This window comes from Orycteropus afer, unplaced genomic scaffold (assembly GCF_000298275.1).
Source record: "Orycteropus afer afer isolate SDZICR_OR568_19922 unplaced genomic scaffold, OryAfe1.0 scaffold00374, whole genome shotgun sequence".
NCBI classification, from domain to species: Eukaryota; Metazoa; Chordata; class Mammalia; order Tubulidentata; family Orycteropodidae; genus Orycteropus; species Orycteropus afer.
This window is the reverse complement of record NW_006921961.1, coordinates 593,094-612,706: the sequence shown is the minus strand read 5'-3', so window position 1 is coordinate 612,706 and position 19,613 is coordinate 593,094. Positions and strand designations below refer to the sequence as shown.

Genomic DNA, 19,613 nt, shown 5'->3' with positions numbered 1-19,613 from the left:
GGGAGGAAGTGGGAGGGGAGCTGTTGCATTGTGGTAAATTGTGGTCAATGTCATGAGAGAAAGTGTATGTGAACTGCTGTATGGAAAGTGAAATTTGCTCTGTAAATCTTCACCCAAATCACAATAATAAAAAAAAAAAGACATGGATGTTACTTCTCAGTGCTGATATACATATCACCTGAGATATTTTTAGACTGCAAGGATAGGGATGTGTGTTGAGGAGGCGTCATTCTAGCTTACTGAAAACAAGCTTATTCTAAAACAGAATTGTTCTGAAATTCCCATTCATTGTCTTTAGATTTTCTTTTTGAGTTCTTAAAAAATATGTATTCCTGAATATTTCCAGTCTGAAAACTATATTATATAATATCTCCACTTTTATGTATAAAGAATCTAAGTGGAAATGCTGTATCAGAGGAGAAAAGCAAAGAATAATTTTTTCCTTCCCAATGCCAGCTTTAATGTCAGCCAACTTCTATATGCTACTAGAGTAAGATATAGAGAAAAACATTTGAAAAGAAGCAGATGTTTACTACAGCCAATCAGCTAGGACAGCATACATCCCTAACAATTTTGGGGGAGAAAGAAAATCATGACATTTACTCTATAAATGAGGTTTTTCTCACACAGTGTTACAAATTACAGCAGCATGTGATGCTAACTTCTTCCCAGGAGTTCAAATGAGCCCATAATTTAAATCCACACTCTCTACGATTCCCGGCAGTTTTCAGTGTCATGGAGTGTACACGAAGGCACTTTTACCGCTTTCCCTGAAGTGCAGTTGGCCACATTTCCCAAAGCTTCCCTTAAACCCTAGGATCCTTTCAGAGGAGGAATCACATTGACCATAAAACCAGCTGTTTCCCATTCTATATTCCTCACGTTTTTCTCCCCTTTTCATTGTCCTCATTACTTATACAGTAATGCCAGCTGGGCAAATGTTAGAAAGTAAAGCATAAGCAAGGAAAACAAACTAACTGTAATCTCATGCCCCAGAAACAACCCTTGTTCACATTTTGGCCAATTTCCTTCTTACATGCTACCCTACTTGTTGGGATTAGCTGTCTTGTATCTGCTTTTGTATATCCACATATTGCTGTATATCAGGAGCATTTGCCCTTAAAAATTCCATCCATTTTAGGTTAAAAGAAGGAATCTAGCCATAAAACTTAACTATGAAAAGAAGATATTCCTTAGAGGGTAAAAATAGGATTAGAGAAAACTCTAATTACAAATTCTACCATTTAGAATAGCACAAGATGGCTGATAGCTTTTAATGGCAATTCAAAGTAATAGTGTTTCATCTTTATTTAATAAGGTTTTATATTATTGAAGTTTTATATGCTTCAATAATATACGCCTGCAACAAGATTCCATTTAACAAAACCTTACTCTATTTTTTTAAAGTTTAATTGTTGTTGTTGTTGTTATGTGCTGTTGAGTCAGACCCAACTCGTAGCGACCCCTCTTTGGGTTTCTGAGGTGGTATCACTACGTAAGTAGATTGCCCAACCATCCTTCCGAGGAGTGGCTGGTGGGTTTGAACTGCCAGCCTACTGGTTAGCAGTCAAGTGCCTTAGGCACTACACTACCAGAGCTCCCTTAAGGTTTAATAAGAACCATCATTAAGTACTAGTATGCACACATTCTCTTAGTGAAATCCCTTGCGTACAGAAATCTTAATTCTCACACACAGTTCAACAACTCAGAAAAAATTTTAAAGAGCCCAACTTTTCTAAGTTAAAGAAACTAAAATCTATAAATGATCCTATAAACCAGGGCCAATTAGTATTTATTTATTCATTTATTTACTCATTTATTCATTCCCTCCTCTATCTATTGCATAAAAATTTACTGCATATTTAGTATGTTCTCAATAATACTAGTGACAAATATAAATTTTCCCTCTATCCAATAAAGGGGATGAGATGTTTATATGTACCATGTACTCTATATAAGCATTTGTATTTAGAAATAAATAGAACATCAGATCAACTGGTTAATGGCTGAGTCATCTGCAGCTAGTCTCTGATTCCCAGAAAGGTGACTTCTATGGCAGCATCCACCAGACTACCTCATTAACCCTTCGCAAGACCCAACTGCTGCTAGATATTCTGCTGCTAAAAAAAAAAATAATGAAGTATTCTAAAGGCAAATAAAATTTTTAAATTAACTGATATTTTGTATTGCACTTTCTGTTTCTTGAAATTAGTATAGATAACTTAATAATAATTATGAATATATATACACAAGGGTATATAAAACTGTGAGATACTAAAAATAGTCATGTTGTTGCTGTGTCCTGTCAAGTCAGTTCTGACTCATAGCAACCCTCTACGTCAGAGGAGAACTGCCCCATAGGGTTTCCCAGGCTGTAATCTTTATGGGAGAAGATAATCAGGTCTTTTCCCACAGTCACTGAGCTGGTTCGAACCACCAACCTTTTGGTTTGTAGGCAACCACTTAACTATTGTGCCACCATGGCTCCCTAAGAAAAACATACATAACTTACATACTATACATACATAATATGCATTCATGTGTGTGTATATATATGTGTATGAATATATAGGTGTATACATATGTATATATAAATTTATATGTGTATATGTATATACCAAAAGCCAAACCAAACTCGCTGCCATTGAGTCGGATCTGACTCACAGCGACCCCTCGTCGGGTTTCTGAAGCAGTAGGCTGGTGGTTCAAACCCACCAGCCAGTCCTCGGAAGGAAGATGGGGCAATCTACTTCCATAGTGATACTGCCTCAGAAACCCAAGGAGGGTCACTATGAGTCAAGTCCGACTCGACGGCAAAAAACAACAACATCACTACAGAAGTAGATTGCCCAACCTTCCTTCCAAGGAGTGATATATATATATAGTATATATATATATAAATATGTATATGATGTAGGAGCCCTACATGGCAGCACAGCAATTAAGTGCTTGGCTGCTAGCCACAGGTTGAACCCAGTGGGTCTGGTTTTTGGTTGGTACATGATGTACATATTTATGTATATGTGTGCACATATGTATACATGCACACACATTTACTTATTTCAAAATATGTGAACATTTCTTAATTAGAATTTTCTAAGGCAACATATTTCCACAGTTTGAACTACCCAAAACCCACTGCTGTCAAATTAATTCCAATTCATAACAATCCTAGACGACAGAACAGAATTGTCCTAGAGGGTTTCCAAAGCTATTAATCTTTATGAAAGTAAACTGCCACATCTTTCTCCTACTGAGTGGCTGGTGGGTTCAAACCGCTCACCTTTCAATTAGCAACCAAGTGTTTAGTCACTGTGCCACCAGAGCTACATGGCATAAATATACAAATCAGAAACAAATACTTGAAAATAACATTCACAAATAAACATAGATTTCTGCACATTAAAGCTTAGGTTTCACACTTAGTTACTTACGTTCCATAAAGTAGGGCCCAGGCTCAATTCTCCATACAATTTGTCCTTTTTGTGTTCCAGTCACGCCCCTGTTTTTAGAATCCCAGAAGTTGGCTGGAGAATTCTCATCTGGAAAAACCAAAGAATAGTTTCTTAGCTTAATTATAATTTAATACTCATTCATTCATTTTAGAACTTGTATTAGTCTTTCTTTAGCTCAAAGACTAATACAAATTCTAAGATAAATGGAAAAGAGATAAAGGAGAAAATACTAATGAGCACTTTTCTTAATGACTTTCTCCAGCAGATTATTACTATGGATTTCTATGCATGTCTTTAGAGGGGAGAATTGGGGAAGGGAGGTGGAAAGAAGATGGCATCTCTGGGCTTGGCCAGGTGGGACAATGCAGCTAGAAAGAACAGCAAAGAACAAAGGGGACTATTACTGCAGCTTGTGCACTGAGCTGATTCTTAAGAAAGGGGCAGGGGTGAGCTCCCATCTATAAAGGCATTATAAAAAGGAAAGGAAGAATAACGCTGGAAGAGGACAGAACTCAAGATGATATGAACAAAAAGGACATTTAGCTATGAAACTAAGTCAACACACAGGACAGATTTGCTATGAACAGCATTCAGAAGACACAACTAAATCATCACATGTGCTAGGGCAGTCTTTCATATAAGGCCAAAGACAGTAGACTTCAAGCCAAGATAAGAAAAGGCAAGAGAGAGTTTAGGTTGTTGAGTAGGACAGAAAAGACAGTGATGCAAAATAACAGGCCTGGAAGCAGTATTTTCCAAGCTTTCTAACCTCATGGCACACAGAAAATGGTAACACTTGTAGGGCACAAGTGGCACATGGAGTATATGCCTACAATTTAAGAAAAGTGCTATGCTAGAGATGTGTATAGCAATGACAGTCTCAGGTATAGCAAGGATCGTAAGGCTGGCACATGACCGTGTAGTGTCTCGTTCTGTTTACAAAGTCGCTATGAGTCAGAGATGATTTGACAACACCTAAAAACAACTTATATATTGTCTGTCTTCTTCCCTAGAATGTAAATTCCAAGAGATCAAGGATTTTTTCTATTCTGTTCACTGGTGTGTTCCAAGTACCAAGAATGCACATGTTGTTGTTGTTGTTGTTTGCCGTCGAGTCGGCCCCGACTCATAGCGACCCCTCCTTGGGTTTCCGAGGCAGTATCACTATGGAAGTAGGATTGCCCAACCTTCCTTCCACAAGAATGCACATAGGTGTTTTAATTTGGTTGAATGAAAGGTGTCTCGATATCTTTTCTTGATTATGATCATATGATGTTAACTAAATAAACCAAAATCAGTTGCCATCAAGTCAATTAGTTCCTACTCATGGTGAGGAGCTCTAGTAGAATAGTGCCTAAGGCATCTGACTGCTAACCAGAAGGCTGGCGGTTCAAACCCATCAGCCACTCCTTGGAAGGAAGATGGGGCAATCTACTTCCATAGCGATGTTGCCTCGGAAACCCAAGGAGGGGTCGTTATGAATCGGGTTTGACTCGACGGCACATAACAACAACAACAGCAACATGGTGAGCTCGTGTGTCTCAGAGGAGAATGGTCCTTTTTCAATGGTTATTTTTCAGAGTTAAACTGCCATGCCTTTCTTCTCAGGTGTCTCCACATGGACTCAAACCACCAACCTTTTGATTAACAGTTAAGTACATTAGCTATTTGCACTGGCCACAGAAACCATTAACTGAATATTATTTTCTTGTTAAAATATACAAAAGAGAAATAGAATTCTCATCAAGTAATGCATAAAGCTTTTTCTAAAGAGACCCCTGTCTTGTTCAGAATAGAGAAAAACATATTGCAGACTGTGTGCTAAGCCTCAGACTATTCAACAAGATCAGTTTAAATTCGCACTCTTTATAACAACAATTTCCAGTTGTCATTCACCCTTATTCAACCCTACTGCTAAGCTGGTATTCAACTTTGTTGACGTCTTACAACTAGTCACACTGATACACAAAATGATAAAGTGGCTTAAGATCATATGACTATCTTCAGGTAAAGGCCTTTGAAACATCTTAAACAAGCTCATTCTTGACAAAGATTTTCAAGGCATTTCTAAACTAAGGTTTCTTTTTTCCAAACTGAATGTTTTCCAATATACAGTACAGCAGAACTCAATTCTTGATAACACTTCAAAAGGAAAAGTGATTGAAGGTCTGCTAGCTAGGAAATCTGTATTTTATTTGGCTATTGCAAAATTTCTAATAAACCTCATGATGAAAACAAAGTAAGTCTTTTGCAATAGTTTTATCTAATTTCATGATTAAATTATCAGCAGGAACTAAGCACTCTTTTTAAAATTTGAGGCTTAAAATTATCCGAAATCTTTGTCAAGCACAATTTGCTGTCAGCATATAATTTTCTCCATTGTATTTTTATAGCTATTTTCCTCCAGCAATTTTGCTATTATGAGAATGTGAATCCAAGTTCTTTTAAAGGGTCAAATATGGCTAGCATTTGGTAGCTTGGTAAACACCTTAACACAAGATCCAAAATTAAGTGCTTCAGGAATTTCTATGACAATGCCCCTAAAATGCCTCAATCTTATTCTGTGCACCAAAGCTGACATTTTAGCAAGTTCTGCTGCTAAAGAATTTGCATGAGAAAATGTAGGCCAAATGACTTTTTTCTAAGGGCCACAGTTTCAGGCAAGGTGATGACAGTTAAAGAAAGCAGGAAGGAAAATTTGGCCCCAAAGACAAAGATAAAACAGTAATTATAGAAGTGCATTAAAACTGGAGATCCTGAATAGAGTGGGAGGTAAAATGTGAAACAAAATTCAAAAACACAAAAATGACCATAATTACTGGTCAGATAGAGACTGGTGGAATCCCCAAGACTATGATCCCAGGTTATCCTTTGGGCCTGAAAGGCACTCACTCCCGTGGACTGGCTCTCAGCACAACAGTAGAAGGACCTACAAGCAGAACACCCACCCCAGAGCTATGCACTCACCTACTCTAGGGAGATGCACCCCTTACAGCAATCAGCCATGAGACACCAGAGGGGCAGCATTCACAGAGGGAAAGCTGGACAGACACAATGCATAGTTAAGAAGGGCACAGGGAGGGTGTTGTCACAGGGAGGGGAGGAGTGGAGGGTTTTTTGTGGTTGAGGATGGTAATCGAGGTGTGAAATCAAATGTACATGAACTGTTGAATGTAAGAAAAATTTGCTTTGTAAATTTGCACCCAAAGCACAATAATTTTTTTAAAAAGTGATATAGAAAGAAATTTATTAAAAATTAGTTCAACAAATAGTTGCTGAGCACCCATTATCTGCCAGATAATATTCCAAGTGACAGGGATTCCAAAGGGAATAAGAGTCAGCTGCATTACTTGTCCTCATGAAGATAATGGTCTAGTGAGGAAGATGATAAATAAGCTGTTGTTGCTGTTGTTTTGTGCCATCAAGTCAGACCTGACTCATAGGGACCCCTCCTTGGGTTTCCGAGGCGATATCACTACAGCAGTAGATTGCCCAACCTTCCTTCTGAGGAGTGGCTGGTGGGTTTGAACCGCCAGTCTTCTGGTTACCAGTCAAGTGCCTTAGTCACTACACTCCTTGATAAATAAGCAGTTATGTCAAAACATAAAATAATTTCAAGTAATGATGTTGTGCCTTGAAGAAAGATAGCCAGGTGTAGGACAGAAAGAGATTGATGGAAGAGTGCTATGTGAACAGTCCTGAATGAAGTGAGGGAATAAATGAAGTGAGGGAAATTTAGGGGTGAGAGCATTCCAGGCAAGAAACATAGGTGGTTAATTTTTTGTGTCAACTTGGCTAGGCTATGGTTCCCAGTCTAGTTGTTGTCAAGGAGTACTTACATGTCATCAAATCAATGGCCTTGGGTACAGCAGATTCCCTTCCATGATATAACGTTATGTGATGTAACGTAATGACCTTATATCTAATGTAATGCAATCACCTTCTATAATGTAACTTAATGCAATGTAATCAATCAGTTGAGGTCATACCAGCGTAAGGTGGATCCTAAGTCTAATCACTTCTGAATAAAGACATACACATGGAAAAGAAGACAGATGGCAGAATCAAAGGAAGCAAGGAATGTCTGGAACTACAGACAAGAAGGTATAGACATGGCTGAGACCCTGGTTTAGATTTTGAGATTTAGACACTTTTGAGATTTAGATTTAGACCCAAAAATAGATGTCTGTTCTTTAAAGCCAAGCTCTTGTGGTATTTGTTACGGCAGCACTAGGTAACCAAGACAAAACATAATGCAGAGACCTTGAAATAGGAACAAGCCTACCACACACTAAGGAACAACCAAGTGATGCTGCTAGAGCAGAGCGAAGGAGACAGAGATTGAGAGGAGATAAATCAGAAAGACAGGCAAGGAGCAGCATGTTGTTGTTAGTTGTTGTCAAGCCAGCTCCTACTCACGGTGACTTTATGTATAACAGTACAAAACACTGCCCAGTCCTACCTCAGCTTGTAGATAATAATAATAATATTCTGAACAAAGTATTATTTGCCAGGTACTGTCCTAGTGTATTACACTTATTAACTCATTTAAGCCTCTAACAACCTTTGAGGTAGATACTATTTTCCTCCTTGTTTTATAGATGTGGAAACTGAGGCATGGGAAAACTTGCCTAAGGTCACTTAACTAATACATGCAGGGTGGACCCAGGCCATCTTGCTCCAGACACAATGCTCAACATTAAACCACACCAATGTGAAGAGTTAGGATTCAACTCTGAAGATGATGGAAAATTAATGGAAGACTTTGGTCTATGTTTTTTAAAAAAAAAAAAGAATTCTGGCTGCTGTGTGTAGAGTACATCACACAGGGGCACAATATTTGACATCTAGGCTAAACACAAAATACATGAGTTATAACCTGGATATGACTCTCTTTCTATCTCCATCCTTCTTCTGCTGACAAAGCTACAGCAGATATAAATATCACCCATAATGGAAAAGGCCACAAATCAATTTCAGACTCTTGAGTTCAACAACCCTGAGGTGACTCATCCACCTTCACTATGCTACAATTTCATTCACCAAGTCCATCATGCTCTTCCCTCCCTTTATTCAAACAACTCCCAGAAGTCCAACTTCCCCACACTTACAAGATAAACTATTTTTGATTTATATAAAAATATAAAATTCTGATTCTCTGCCACTTAGCAACTCAATAAAAACATTAATGAAACATATTTAACACATCACTAATGTTTCATCTGAAATAGGGGAAGACCCTCAACAAGATGGATTGACAGTATTTGAGACAATGGGCTCGAGTACAGCAAGGACTGAGGATGGTGCCTGATCAGGCAGCGCTGCATTCTGTTGTGCACACAGTCGCTATGAGTAGGAGTGGAGTCGATGGCACCTAACATGAACGTTTTGTCCACATGAGCCCTCTGTGCTTCCTCTTTTCAAGTACGTAACATACACTGAAGGTGTAGGGGGGAGTGATATACTCTTTAATAATGAGGCTGCCAGGGTGCTGGTAAGATCCCAGAACTTCAAGAATCTGCAGACCTGTGTTTATGTTCCATTTCTCCCATTTACTAGCTTGATGACTTTAGACAAGCCTTGAGACTGCGTAACCTCCATTTCCTCAATTTATAAAAAGACAATAGCACTTACTTCAGAAAGCTGTGAGGAAACCATGGAGACAGTATGTGAACTTTCAGAAGTCAGTGACAGGCACATATTAGGAGTTAAACAGATGGGTTTTTAAAACTGTTTATCCATTTCTTCCTTCTTCCCAAGGGAACTATATTTTTTCTTTTAATTCTTACTCATAAACCCATAAAAATTCCTTAACATCATTTCCTTAGTTTTTAATTTTAAAACTTATTTTGTTCTTGTTTCTCATAAATATACACACATTAAAATAAAAATATGCTTATTTATATTTCTTGAGACTCTGTTTTCTTTATTAACAGATGCAAAATGACCAGGCAGCAAAGAAGTCTTTATAGTAGAGTAATAAGAAGCTATACCTCAGTAAGAGCACAGCACCATATCTCACATACAGCATCTGAATACTGCCAAGTACTTGGCTGGAAAGTCATACAAATCATAAATGTCTGTTCATGAGCGTTAAGGTCAGTCTTCATAAAGAATCAGGCAGAGATATCCTCATCTCCCTACACAATGAAACCAGGACTTTGAATACAGTGCTCAACTTGGCAATCTCTACCTTGGCACTGTATGTGTAAAAAGCTGCCAGAATGACAGTAGGATTTTGATTATACGTTCTTTCTTTTCTCTAATCATTATTTAAAAAATAATAACAACAACATGCAAACACACTAAGCTGTCACGCAAAGACAATCATCCTCTTTAACAGGAAGTGAAGTTTCAAAGCAAACTCTAGCTCCTTCAGGATGAAAATGTTACTTTCATATTGTACCTAATAGCTAAAGATTCTGAGAAATATACTGTGGTAGTTCAATTTGTATGTCAACTTGGCTGGGCCTGGTTGAGTGGCTGGGCAGCTGGGCAGCTGGTGGTAGTTGTTCCCCATGATGAGACTAGCAATCAACTCCATGGTGGGATCTACCACAAGTAGCTGAATAACTGCCTTTGGGATGTGGTCTGCTTCCTCTATATAAGGAGAAGACTTGGGGATAGTCTTTAGCTTATGGCACACTTGGACCCTGCATGTAGCCATGTCATTGCTCAGCAGCCTGCCATGCTCTGCCGACCTGGGAACTTACAATGGACTTGAATTAATGCCTGGCTGCCATGTGGTTTGGTAACATCGGGACTGTGCCTTTTTACTTGTCAACCTTGGGTTTGTCAGTCTCAGCAGCTAGCAGCTGTCTGAGTGAAGAAAAGCCTCTAGCCCCAGTGGGCCGGGAGCAGGAGGCGGAGCTAGACCCCATGGTTGAGGGGCTTTTACCCAGCCCCTAAAGATTGGCATTAGGTAACCAGAACATATACCAAAACAAAACAAAAGAAAAGATATCTCTGGTGGTCTAGTGCCTAAGGCATTTGACTGCTAACCAGAAGGCTGGCGGTTCAAACCTACCAGTTTACTTTCGTAATGGTACTGCCTTGGAAACCCAAGAAGGGGTCGCTATGGGTCGGTTAAAAAATACAATGCTCAGCACAGAAGCATCCTCTGTTTATGAGTAAATTATTCCTTTGCTCTTAATGACCCTGTACAATAAGGACTGGGAACTCTAATAGCTAACCTTACTTGAAGAAGTTTACCATTACTGAACTGAATCAAATAGTTGTTGGAGCTAATCCAAACTCCTTCTGAAAACAAAGAAGTATGTGGAAAATACATTGCTAGTGATTCCCAAGGTTAATTTTGCAGAAGTAGCTGCTCCCATATGTTTCTTCCAAAGACTGATTTGTCAGAAGATGAATGATCTTTCCAGACATTCGACTGTTCACCTGAATCTTTACTTTTAACTAGAGTGACCATTTCTCAGTGGTTCTCAGTGAGGGCGCTACATTCCATCCAATGCAGTGCAGGAATGTTACCATCCCTGGTTTTCAGACACTAAATGACAGTTTTACCCCAAACAGCAATAAAAATAAAAAATAAAATAAAATAAAAAAACATCACATACATATCCTTGACAACCACTGATTGGCATTTTATAGCTATAAAATAAAATTTTCATTGGAAAAAATAATTTGTTAATGGGTTAAGATAGAACTAGGAGCCCTGGTGGCATAATGGTTAAGCACATGGCTTCTAACCAAAAGGCTGATGGTTCAAAGGATGAAAGGTCAGCCTAGGAAACCTTATGGGGCAGTTCTACTCATAGGTTCCCTATGAGCTGGAAGTGACCTGAAGGCAAACAACAACAAAACGGCAAGACAGAACTAACATTTTGCCTTGTATTTATCTTGGTTTTTAGAAAAATTAATTAAAGCAGGTTTTCTGCTTATAATTTTTGAAGATTTATAGAAACGTGTGCCAGTTTGCCACAGTTGCCCAAGAAAATCCTTAAAAACCATGGTTTTATTAAGTTAAGAGTTTAAGATTTTTGTTAAATCACCAGTCTCTGGAATATGAATGTCTATGAGTACCTGCTGTCTTAGCTATCCAGTGCTGCTATAATAAAAACACCACTAGTGGGTGGCTTTAACAAACGGAAATTTACTTTCTCGTAGTTTAAGAGGCTGGAAGTCTGAATTCAGGGTGCTAGGTCTAGGGGAAGGCTTTCTTTCTGGATGGCTCTGGAGGAAGGTCTGTATCTCCTGAGGGATCTTCATATGGCTTGGCATCTCTGTTTCCCTAACTCTACTCACTTGTTTAATCTTTTATATCTCAAAAGAGATGGACTCAAGATACACCCTGTACTAATCCTGCTTCATTAACTTAAAAAAGACAACCCATTCTCAATGGGATTATATCCACAGGCATAGAGATTAGGATTGACAACATATTTTGGGGAAATACAATTCTATTAATAACTGTCCATATAAATTTTAGATTAAAAATAAATCTTTCAACATTTCATAATCTAAAAACTTTAAAATTCTCATAAAGAAAAAATATATATATTATTCTATGGGAAGAAAACCTGTCATAAAATCTAATTCACTCTAATGCCATTTTCAAAAGCATTCTTGTAGGCAGAACATGTATTTAACATTACAATAAAGTAACCACTTAAAACCAATGGAACTTTGGAAATTCAGTGAGATGACTAGGCATTTGTCTGGATGTGTTTATATACTTCAACCCCAGCAATGATCTCCTATGCTGAGTTCACTAACTAAATGTGATAAAAATGTATCACATTGTTAGTCTTCATCCCTAACCAAGCTAAAAGAGAATCCCATTTAACAAGTTTTCAAGGACAAAGACAGTTGGATAAAGAAATCAGGTGAGAGTAAAATTCATTTCACAGAACTTTCCAGTACCTTACCTCATATAATCCAAAAGAGTTCTTCTCTGATTTTACCAGCACAGAATCCATCACTACACATCAGATTTAGGAAGCAACAAGAAGAAAAATGATTCATTCTCCTTAAAGATCATAGACTTGGCCTACCCACTTGGCAATTTCATTGACAGCAGTGGCCAGAACTGAAGTCCAGGCAGGTCTAGAATCCCAGCAGGGCTTGCATTGCTCTGCAGGCTCTCTTCACTGATGTGCCTGCTTCTCTTCCTCTTTCCCAAAGGATCCAGAAAGGAAATCCTAAGTGGGATTCAGGTAGGCCCCTACCGGGAAACCCTTGTCCAGCTAAGAACAGCACTGAGAGCTAGCTCTGCCTTTCATTAAGGCTTATCACTCTTCAGGCAACCTAAGTGAAAAAACATATTCTGTCCCCTCAGCTGAGGCAGTTGTGGTCACACCCCTGTAAAGGGTACAGGATGCAATCGCCCCATCCTCCCCTCAGCTTCCTTCCTTTGCTTTTCCATGGGAGAATTCCAAAGAATGAGTTATGTGTACACACACACACAGAGACACACATACACACAGACCAAGTTGACAGCAAACAAGCTGACTGTTATCAAAGAGGGAAGCTTGCTGTTTAGGTTACTCATTCTAACATGGCCACTATCTGGGATCACAATTTAGTATGACTAATAATAATAATAGAGCTAAACAGAAGATTTCAAAGAGCAGCTTGAGAAGACAAAGTCAATTATTATAATGAAATGTGCAAAGACATGGAGTTGGAAAGCCAAAGGGGAAGAACATGCTCAGCATTTCTCAAGCTGGAAGAACTGAAGAGGAAACTTAAGCCTTGAGTTGCAATATTGAAAGATTCTATGGGCATGTTGAATGATGCAGGAAACATCAAAAGAAGATGGAAGGAATATACAGCATCACTGTACTAAAAAGAATTGGTTGATGTTCATCCATTTCAGGAGGTAGCATATGATAAAGAACCAATGGTGCTGAAGGAAGAAGTTGAGGCTGCACTGAGGGAAGTGGTGAAAAACAAGGCTCCAGGAATTGACAGAATACCCTTTGAGAAGTTTCAACAAACAGATGCCCCAATGGAGTCACTCACTCGGTTACGCCAAGAGATTTGGAAGACAGCTACCTGGCCAACTGACTGGAGGATATTCATATTTGTACCCATTCCAAAGAAAGGTGATCCCACAGAATGTGGAAATTATCAAACAATATCATTAATATTGCACACAAGTAAAATCTTATTGAAGATAATTCAAAAACGGTTACAGCAGTATATTGACAGAGAACTTCCAGAAATGCAAGCTGGATTCAGAAGAGGATGTGGAATAAGGGACATCATTGCTGATGCCAGATGGATCCTGGCTGAAAGCAAAGAATACCAGAAAGATGTTTACTTACTTATGTTTTATTGACTATGCAAAGGCATTCGACTATGTGGATCATAACAAATTATGAATAACATTGAGAAGAATGGGAATTCCAGAACACTTAATTGTGCTCATGAGGAACTTGTACATGGACCAGGAGGCTGTCGTTCAAACAGAACAAGGGGACACTGCATGGTTTAAAATCAAGAAGGGAGTGTGTCAGGGTTGTATCCTTTCACCATACTTATTCAATCCGTATGCTGAACAAATAATTCGAGAAGCTGGACTATATGAAGAAGAACATGGCATTAGGGTTGGAGGAAGACTCATCAACAACCTGCATTATGCAGATGACACAACTTGCTCGGTGAAAGTAAGGATGACTTGAGACACTTACTGATGAAGATTGAAGACTACAGTCTGCAGTATGGAATACACCTCAATATAAAGAAAACAACAGGCAACAAGCAGCATCATGATAAATGGAGAAAAGATTGAAGTTGTCAAGGATTTTGTATTACTTGGTTCTACAATCAACACCAATGGAAGCAGTAGTCAAGATATCAGATGTCATATAGCATTGGGTAAATGTGGTGCAAAGGACCTCTTTCAAGTGATGAAGAGCAAAGATGTTTTCCTGAAGACTAAAGTGCAAAGAAGAATTGATACTTTGGAGATGTGGTGCTGGCAAAGAATGCTGAAAGTACCATGGACTGCTAAAAGAGCTAACAAATCTGTCCTGGAAGAAGTGTAGCCAGAGTGCTCCTTGGAAGTGAGAATGGCCAGACTTCGTCTCACCTACTTCCGTCATGTTGTAAGAAGGAACCATTTCCTGTAGAAAGATATCATGCTTGGCATAGTGGAGGGACAACGAAAAGGGGGAAGGCCCTCAACAAGGTGGATTGACACAGGAGCTGCAACGATGGGCTCAGGTATGGCAAAGATAGCGGGGCTGGCACAGGATTGGGCAGTGTTTCGTTCTGCTGTACATGAGGTTACTAAGAGTCAGACAACTCAACAGCACCTAACAGCCATCACAATGATCACAGCATTCATTTAGGTTACTGAAATCAATATAAAGTATCCTAACTAATCCAGAGTAGAATCTGTGGATGCGTGAATTAAACTGTAAATAACTAAAAATAATTTTCAAACATAATATAGCTTTAATGAAAATCCAAACAGCTGGTTATCAATTCAGAATTTATTTTCAGATCTCACATTTAATGGAAAAATGGATACAGCCATCAATATAGCTAGTGTTCTTACCGGATGCTGGGAAGAGGCTGGAGTGGGGCCATCCCCCAATCAGCAGTTCAGATCTATTCTTTAATGGAGAAAGGACCCTCTTGAAGCTGTCTGACCCACCTGTGACAGACCTTGCAATCATTAAGTGCAGGTTGAATGGGTGGAATGCAGTCGAAGGCTTTCCAGCAAACACCCAGGAAAGCAGGATGAAATGTCCCCATTTGTCAGGTACATTTGCTACGGAGTGAGGCAGACTGAACTTGAGGTCCATGCTACCTTTAGTGGCTGAACTTTCCTCTAGTTACCCTTAACCCAGACACAGAGCTTTGGACTGGTTCTGGTGCAGACTGAGTAAACCCAGCAAGCCTGCAGCTCCCAAATTTCCACCATCCTGTCCTGGTCTCTGCTGGACACACTAACCCAGTCCAATCTCATACAAATCACTATGGATCTTCAGACATGTCCTAACAAACAACAATAACAGCAATCAGGTACAGAACAGCACTACAGGGACACAGGAGATGCTTTAAACCCAGTCTCTAATGAGAGCCTGTGCTCTAAGAATGAGGTTAGTAGTGTTACTAGAACTATGTTACATGTGAGGAAACAGGCTTACAGAGAGAAAGTAATGACAGCCAGGATTTAAAGCCTGGTCTGAATGACGCTAGTTCTTGCTGTTTTACAGTACACTGCCTCCTTCAAATAACACTCCTTAAAATGCCAATAACCTCACTCCTCAGGGGGCCAATGAGTCCCCAGCTACCTAGTCGCCATTAGGATATTAGGAAAAATAAGCCCAGAAAGGATCAATTCATATCCTCTTTTTGGCATCAAAGGTGGCAATAGCCTATGAACAACAAACAGACTTCAACATTAGGATCTCTGTTTCCTTCCCCACTCAAGGACAGAGGATAACCTTGACCTCATGACTTTTTCCTAATTATGGAGCAAAAGACCCACCCTTAGGTTAAAGAGAGGCTCACTCACTCTGCTCGGGGTGTGGTTTACTGGCACTCACTCCAGTCTCTGAACAAGACCTGAAGCTCCCATTGCTGTGGTCCTACAAGCCACAACTGTTTGTCTTGCAAATACTGTACCTTTGCCAGAAATGCCACTTTAGCTAAATTCTAGGTTCTGGTCATTCTATGTGTCACTTGTATCAAATATGACAAACAGAAGCAATTTTATTGCATAAAGGAAATTTATTTCCCCTCAGCACAAGTCATTGTCATAACAAAACTGGACTTCCCAGCTGACCAAGAAAGAAACTTACAGAGTGTATGTAGCATAGGAGGTGAGACGAATAATGGAGCTCAAGACTTAAGGCCATGTGATGCATGTATTCTGGGGGGATTGTTTTTGAAATGCAGGTGGTTTAGTCAGCCCTTCTTCAGCCACAATGAACAAATTTACCGAGTAAGCACAGCCAGAGGATCACAGTGCCAGACCTCATAGTTCACACATTCCTTACAAAATCACACCCTTTTGCAAGGAAAAGCCAGCAAAATCAACACCAATAAAATGTGGGGAGGCCCCTTAATAACAACTTTGTGTTCATATAACACCTTTGCATTTTCATTTACTATGCTCTGGTGGACAGTGGGTATGACATCTGGCTGCTAACCAGAAGGTCAGCGATTCAAACCCACCAGCTGCTTCATGGGAGAAAGATGAGGCAACCTATTTCCATAAAGATTTATAGCCTTAGGAACCCAATGGGAGTTGTTATGAGTCAGAATTGACTCGATGGCAGTGGGTATGCAACATATAGTGTTAGCAATAAGAGATAGTTGTGAAGAAGACAAACATCACCCACACCCTTACAGAGCTTACAGTCTAGAGAGAGAGAAAAGAGTTAAACAAATGTAAAATGAATAGTTTCTTTACAATTGTGATACATGCTACAAAAGAAAAAGAGAAGGTCCTTAGAGAATGGTAAGTTGCTAGCATGACCCAGTCCAGAGCATCAGAGAAAGGGATGCTTACAAATAAGGGAATGGAAATTGTCCCATTTCCCATCTCCATAAGCTCTTCCTTCTCTCTCTGAAAGCCCAATTGATTCTTACAGCTCTCAATATTCAAAGTTATTGATCTAGTAAAGGATGCTCTTGGGTTTAATTGTGATCTGTGGATGCTGAATGGAATAATCATGGAAGATTAAAGACATCACTTAACTAAAGTAACTTATTCCCAAAGGCTCACAGAATATTTATTAAGGGACGAACAAAGATACAATTCTTAGATTGCAATGCAAATTGACAACGGAAAAATCCAGCAGTGTCTCCATCCGTCTTCATGCTAGCATCAAAGACACAAGACCGACTCAAGGTTAGCACATCAGGAAGGAACAATTCTTTCCCTGAAAAGCTAATTATTAATTTCCTTTGTGTTTATGCATTTTGCTCGCCTCTGAATCTTACATCACTCATACACATTAATATGTCTGCCTATCTGCTGCAATTTTATTGGAAGCGTTTTCTTCTGAAATGGTGTTCAGAAAGCAACTGGATCAACACTCACCGTATCATCACTCTGTTTCCAAATTCTCAGAATCTTCCAATACAAGTGTGTATCAGTGTGCATATAAAACAGAAGGCTTTTTGAAAATGTGCTCAAAGAGTGAGTGAGTTGTTAAAAGACCAAGGCTGGGATATCAAACATAAAACCAAGCTGATACCTACATATGAGATTTGTGGGTTTTTTTTTTTTTTTTTTTTTTCCAGCTTAGAAAGGGATCTCCAAAACAAGCTCACTGCCCTCGAGTCATCTCCAACTCATAGCAACTCCTCCTTGGGTTTCTGAGGCGGTATCACTATGGAAGTAGATTGCCCAATCTTCCTCCCGAGGAGTGGCTGGTGGGTTTGAACCACCAGCCTTCTGGTTAGCAGTCAAGTGCCTTAGAAACTGCACTACCAGAGCTCAGAAAGGGGTAGGCAATGAAATTCAATAAAATGATAATGGCTAACATCTGGTATCTATTAAGAGCTTACGACATGCTAGGCACTTTCAGTGGGCCGTATATAATCCTCAGAGTAACTTTCTGGAATAGCCATTTCACAAATTAAGAACACCAGGCACTGCAGAGATTGAATAACTTGTTCACACAAGATCACATGGTGAGAAACAAGATGAATTTAAAATCTAGGGCTTGTATGACACCAAAGCTTATACACACATTTTTCACTATTATACAACTTCCCCAGCAACAGCAAATTACCATTCATTAAGTGCCAAGAGCTGTGTTTGGTATTTCAGCATCATAAACTGATGGAATTATGAAATTCTGAAAGATATTATTATCCCTAAAATGAGAAAACAGCTCAGAGAGGTCTAGTAACTTAAACAAGGGCACACCCCAGCAAGGCTGAAAGGTGAAGAGGAAGAATTTTCAGGAGACTGCACAATTGGTTAACTGCACGGTGAATGGATTCTGTAGCTTTGCTATTTTTCTTCTAAACAAAATTATATTCTTGTAAATCAGAGAAACTGAAGAGTGTATTTTTAGTCATTTAAAACTGTACAATTAAAATTAAATGAATAGAGATGACAAAACAATTTTGTGTATGTATGTTGTTTGTTTCTGTCTGAAATAGGTGCGTTACCTTTTTCCAACAATACTTTGCACATGGTTGAGATAGCAATGAATCCAACAATGTGTCCTGGGGATGCTCTGCTGGAGGGACTGCAGACCCAACTCGTAGTGAACGTTTTCAGAACCAGCATTCATAACTAATCACCATAGTGTATGATGTTGAATCAAACGCATCATACAGATTCCCAAACTCTGAAACAGTAGTTCCCAAATTTTATTGTGTATTAGACTCATCTGGACTCATGTTTAAAATTCAGACTCCATAGAAAAAAACAAAGAAATTCTGATTCTGTAGGTATTACACAGGTCTTGGGACTCTGGATTTTTTTCAAACAACAATCCCCAGCTAATTAAGAGAGATTGGTCTAGAGTTTCAAAAATCCATTAGACCATATACTCAAGTATAAAAACTCAAAAAGACCAAACTCACTGCCATCTAGTTGTTTCTGACACATAGCGACCCCTCCTTGGGTGTCCAAGGAGGTATCACTACAGAAGTAGATTGCCCAAACTTCCTTCCAAGGAGTGGCTGGTGGTTTTGAACCACCAGCCTTCTGGCACCATGCTACCAGAGCCGATATATATATATATGTATATATGTATATATGTATATGTATGTATGTATGTATGTGTATATATATATATATATATGCCATTCCTTGTTGGAAGGAAGATGGGGCAATCTACTTTCATAGTGATACTGCCTCAGAAACCCAAAGAAGGGTCGTTATGAGTCAGATGCAACTTGATGGCAGTGAGTTTGATTTAGATGGATTACACACACACACGTACTTATATATGTTGTTGTTGTTGTTGTTAAGTGCCGTCGAGTTGTTTCTGACTCATAGCGACCCCATGCACAGCAGAACGAAACACTGCCCGATCCTGCCCAGCCCCACAATCCCTGCGATACTTGAGCCCATCATCACAGCCACCGTGCCAATCCATCTCGCTGAAGGCCTCCCCCTCTTTCGTCAACCCTCCACCCTACCAAGCATGACATCCTTCTCCAGGGAATGGTCCCTTCTTACAACATGACCAAAATAGGTGAGACGAA

The 19,613-nt window shown here is 39.2% G+C and overlaps 1 protein-coding gene across 1 annotated transcript in view; it reads right to left on the bottom strand.

Annotated features, from left to right (window-relative positions):
* Positions 1–19,613, bottom strand: part of HECW2 (HECT, C2 and WW domain containing E3 ubiquitin protein ligase 2) — a 288,426-nt gene that overhangs the window by 193,892 nt on the left and 74,921 nt on the right. Inside the window, exon 2 of the mRNA XM_007953146.2 lies at positions 3,435–3,542. Within this exon, the coding sequence (XP_007951337.1) occupies positions 3,435–3,542 (108 nt within the window). The remainder of the gene's footprint in view (positions 1–3,434; positions 3,543–19,613) is intronic.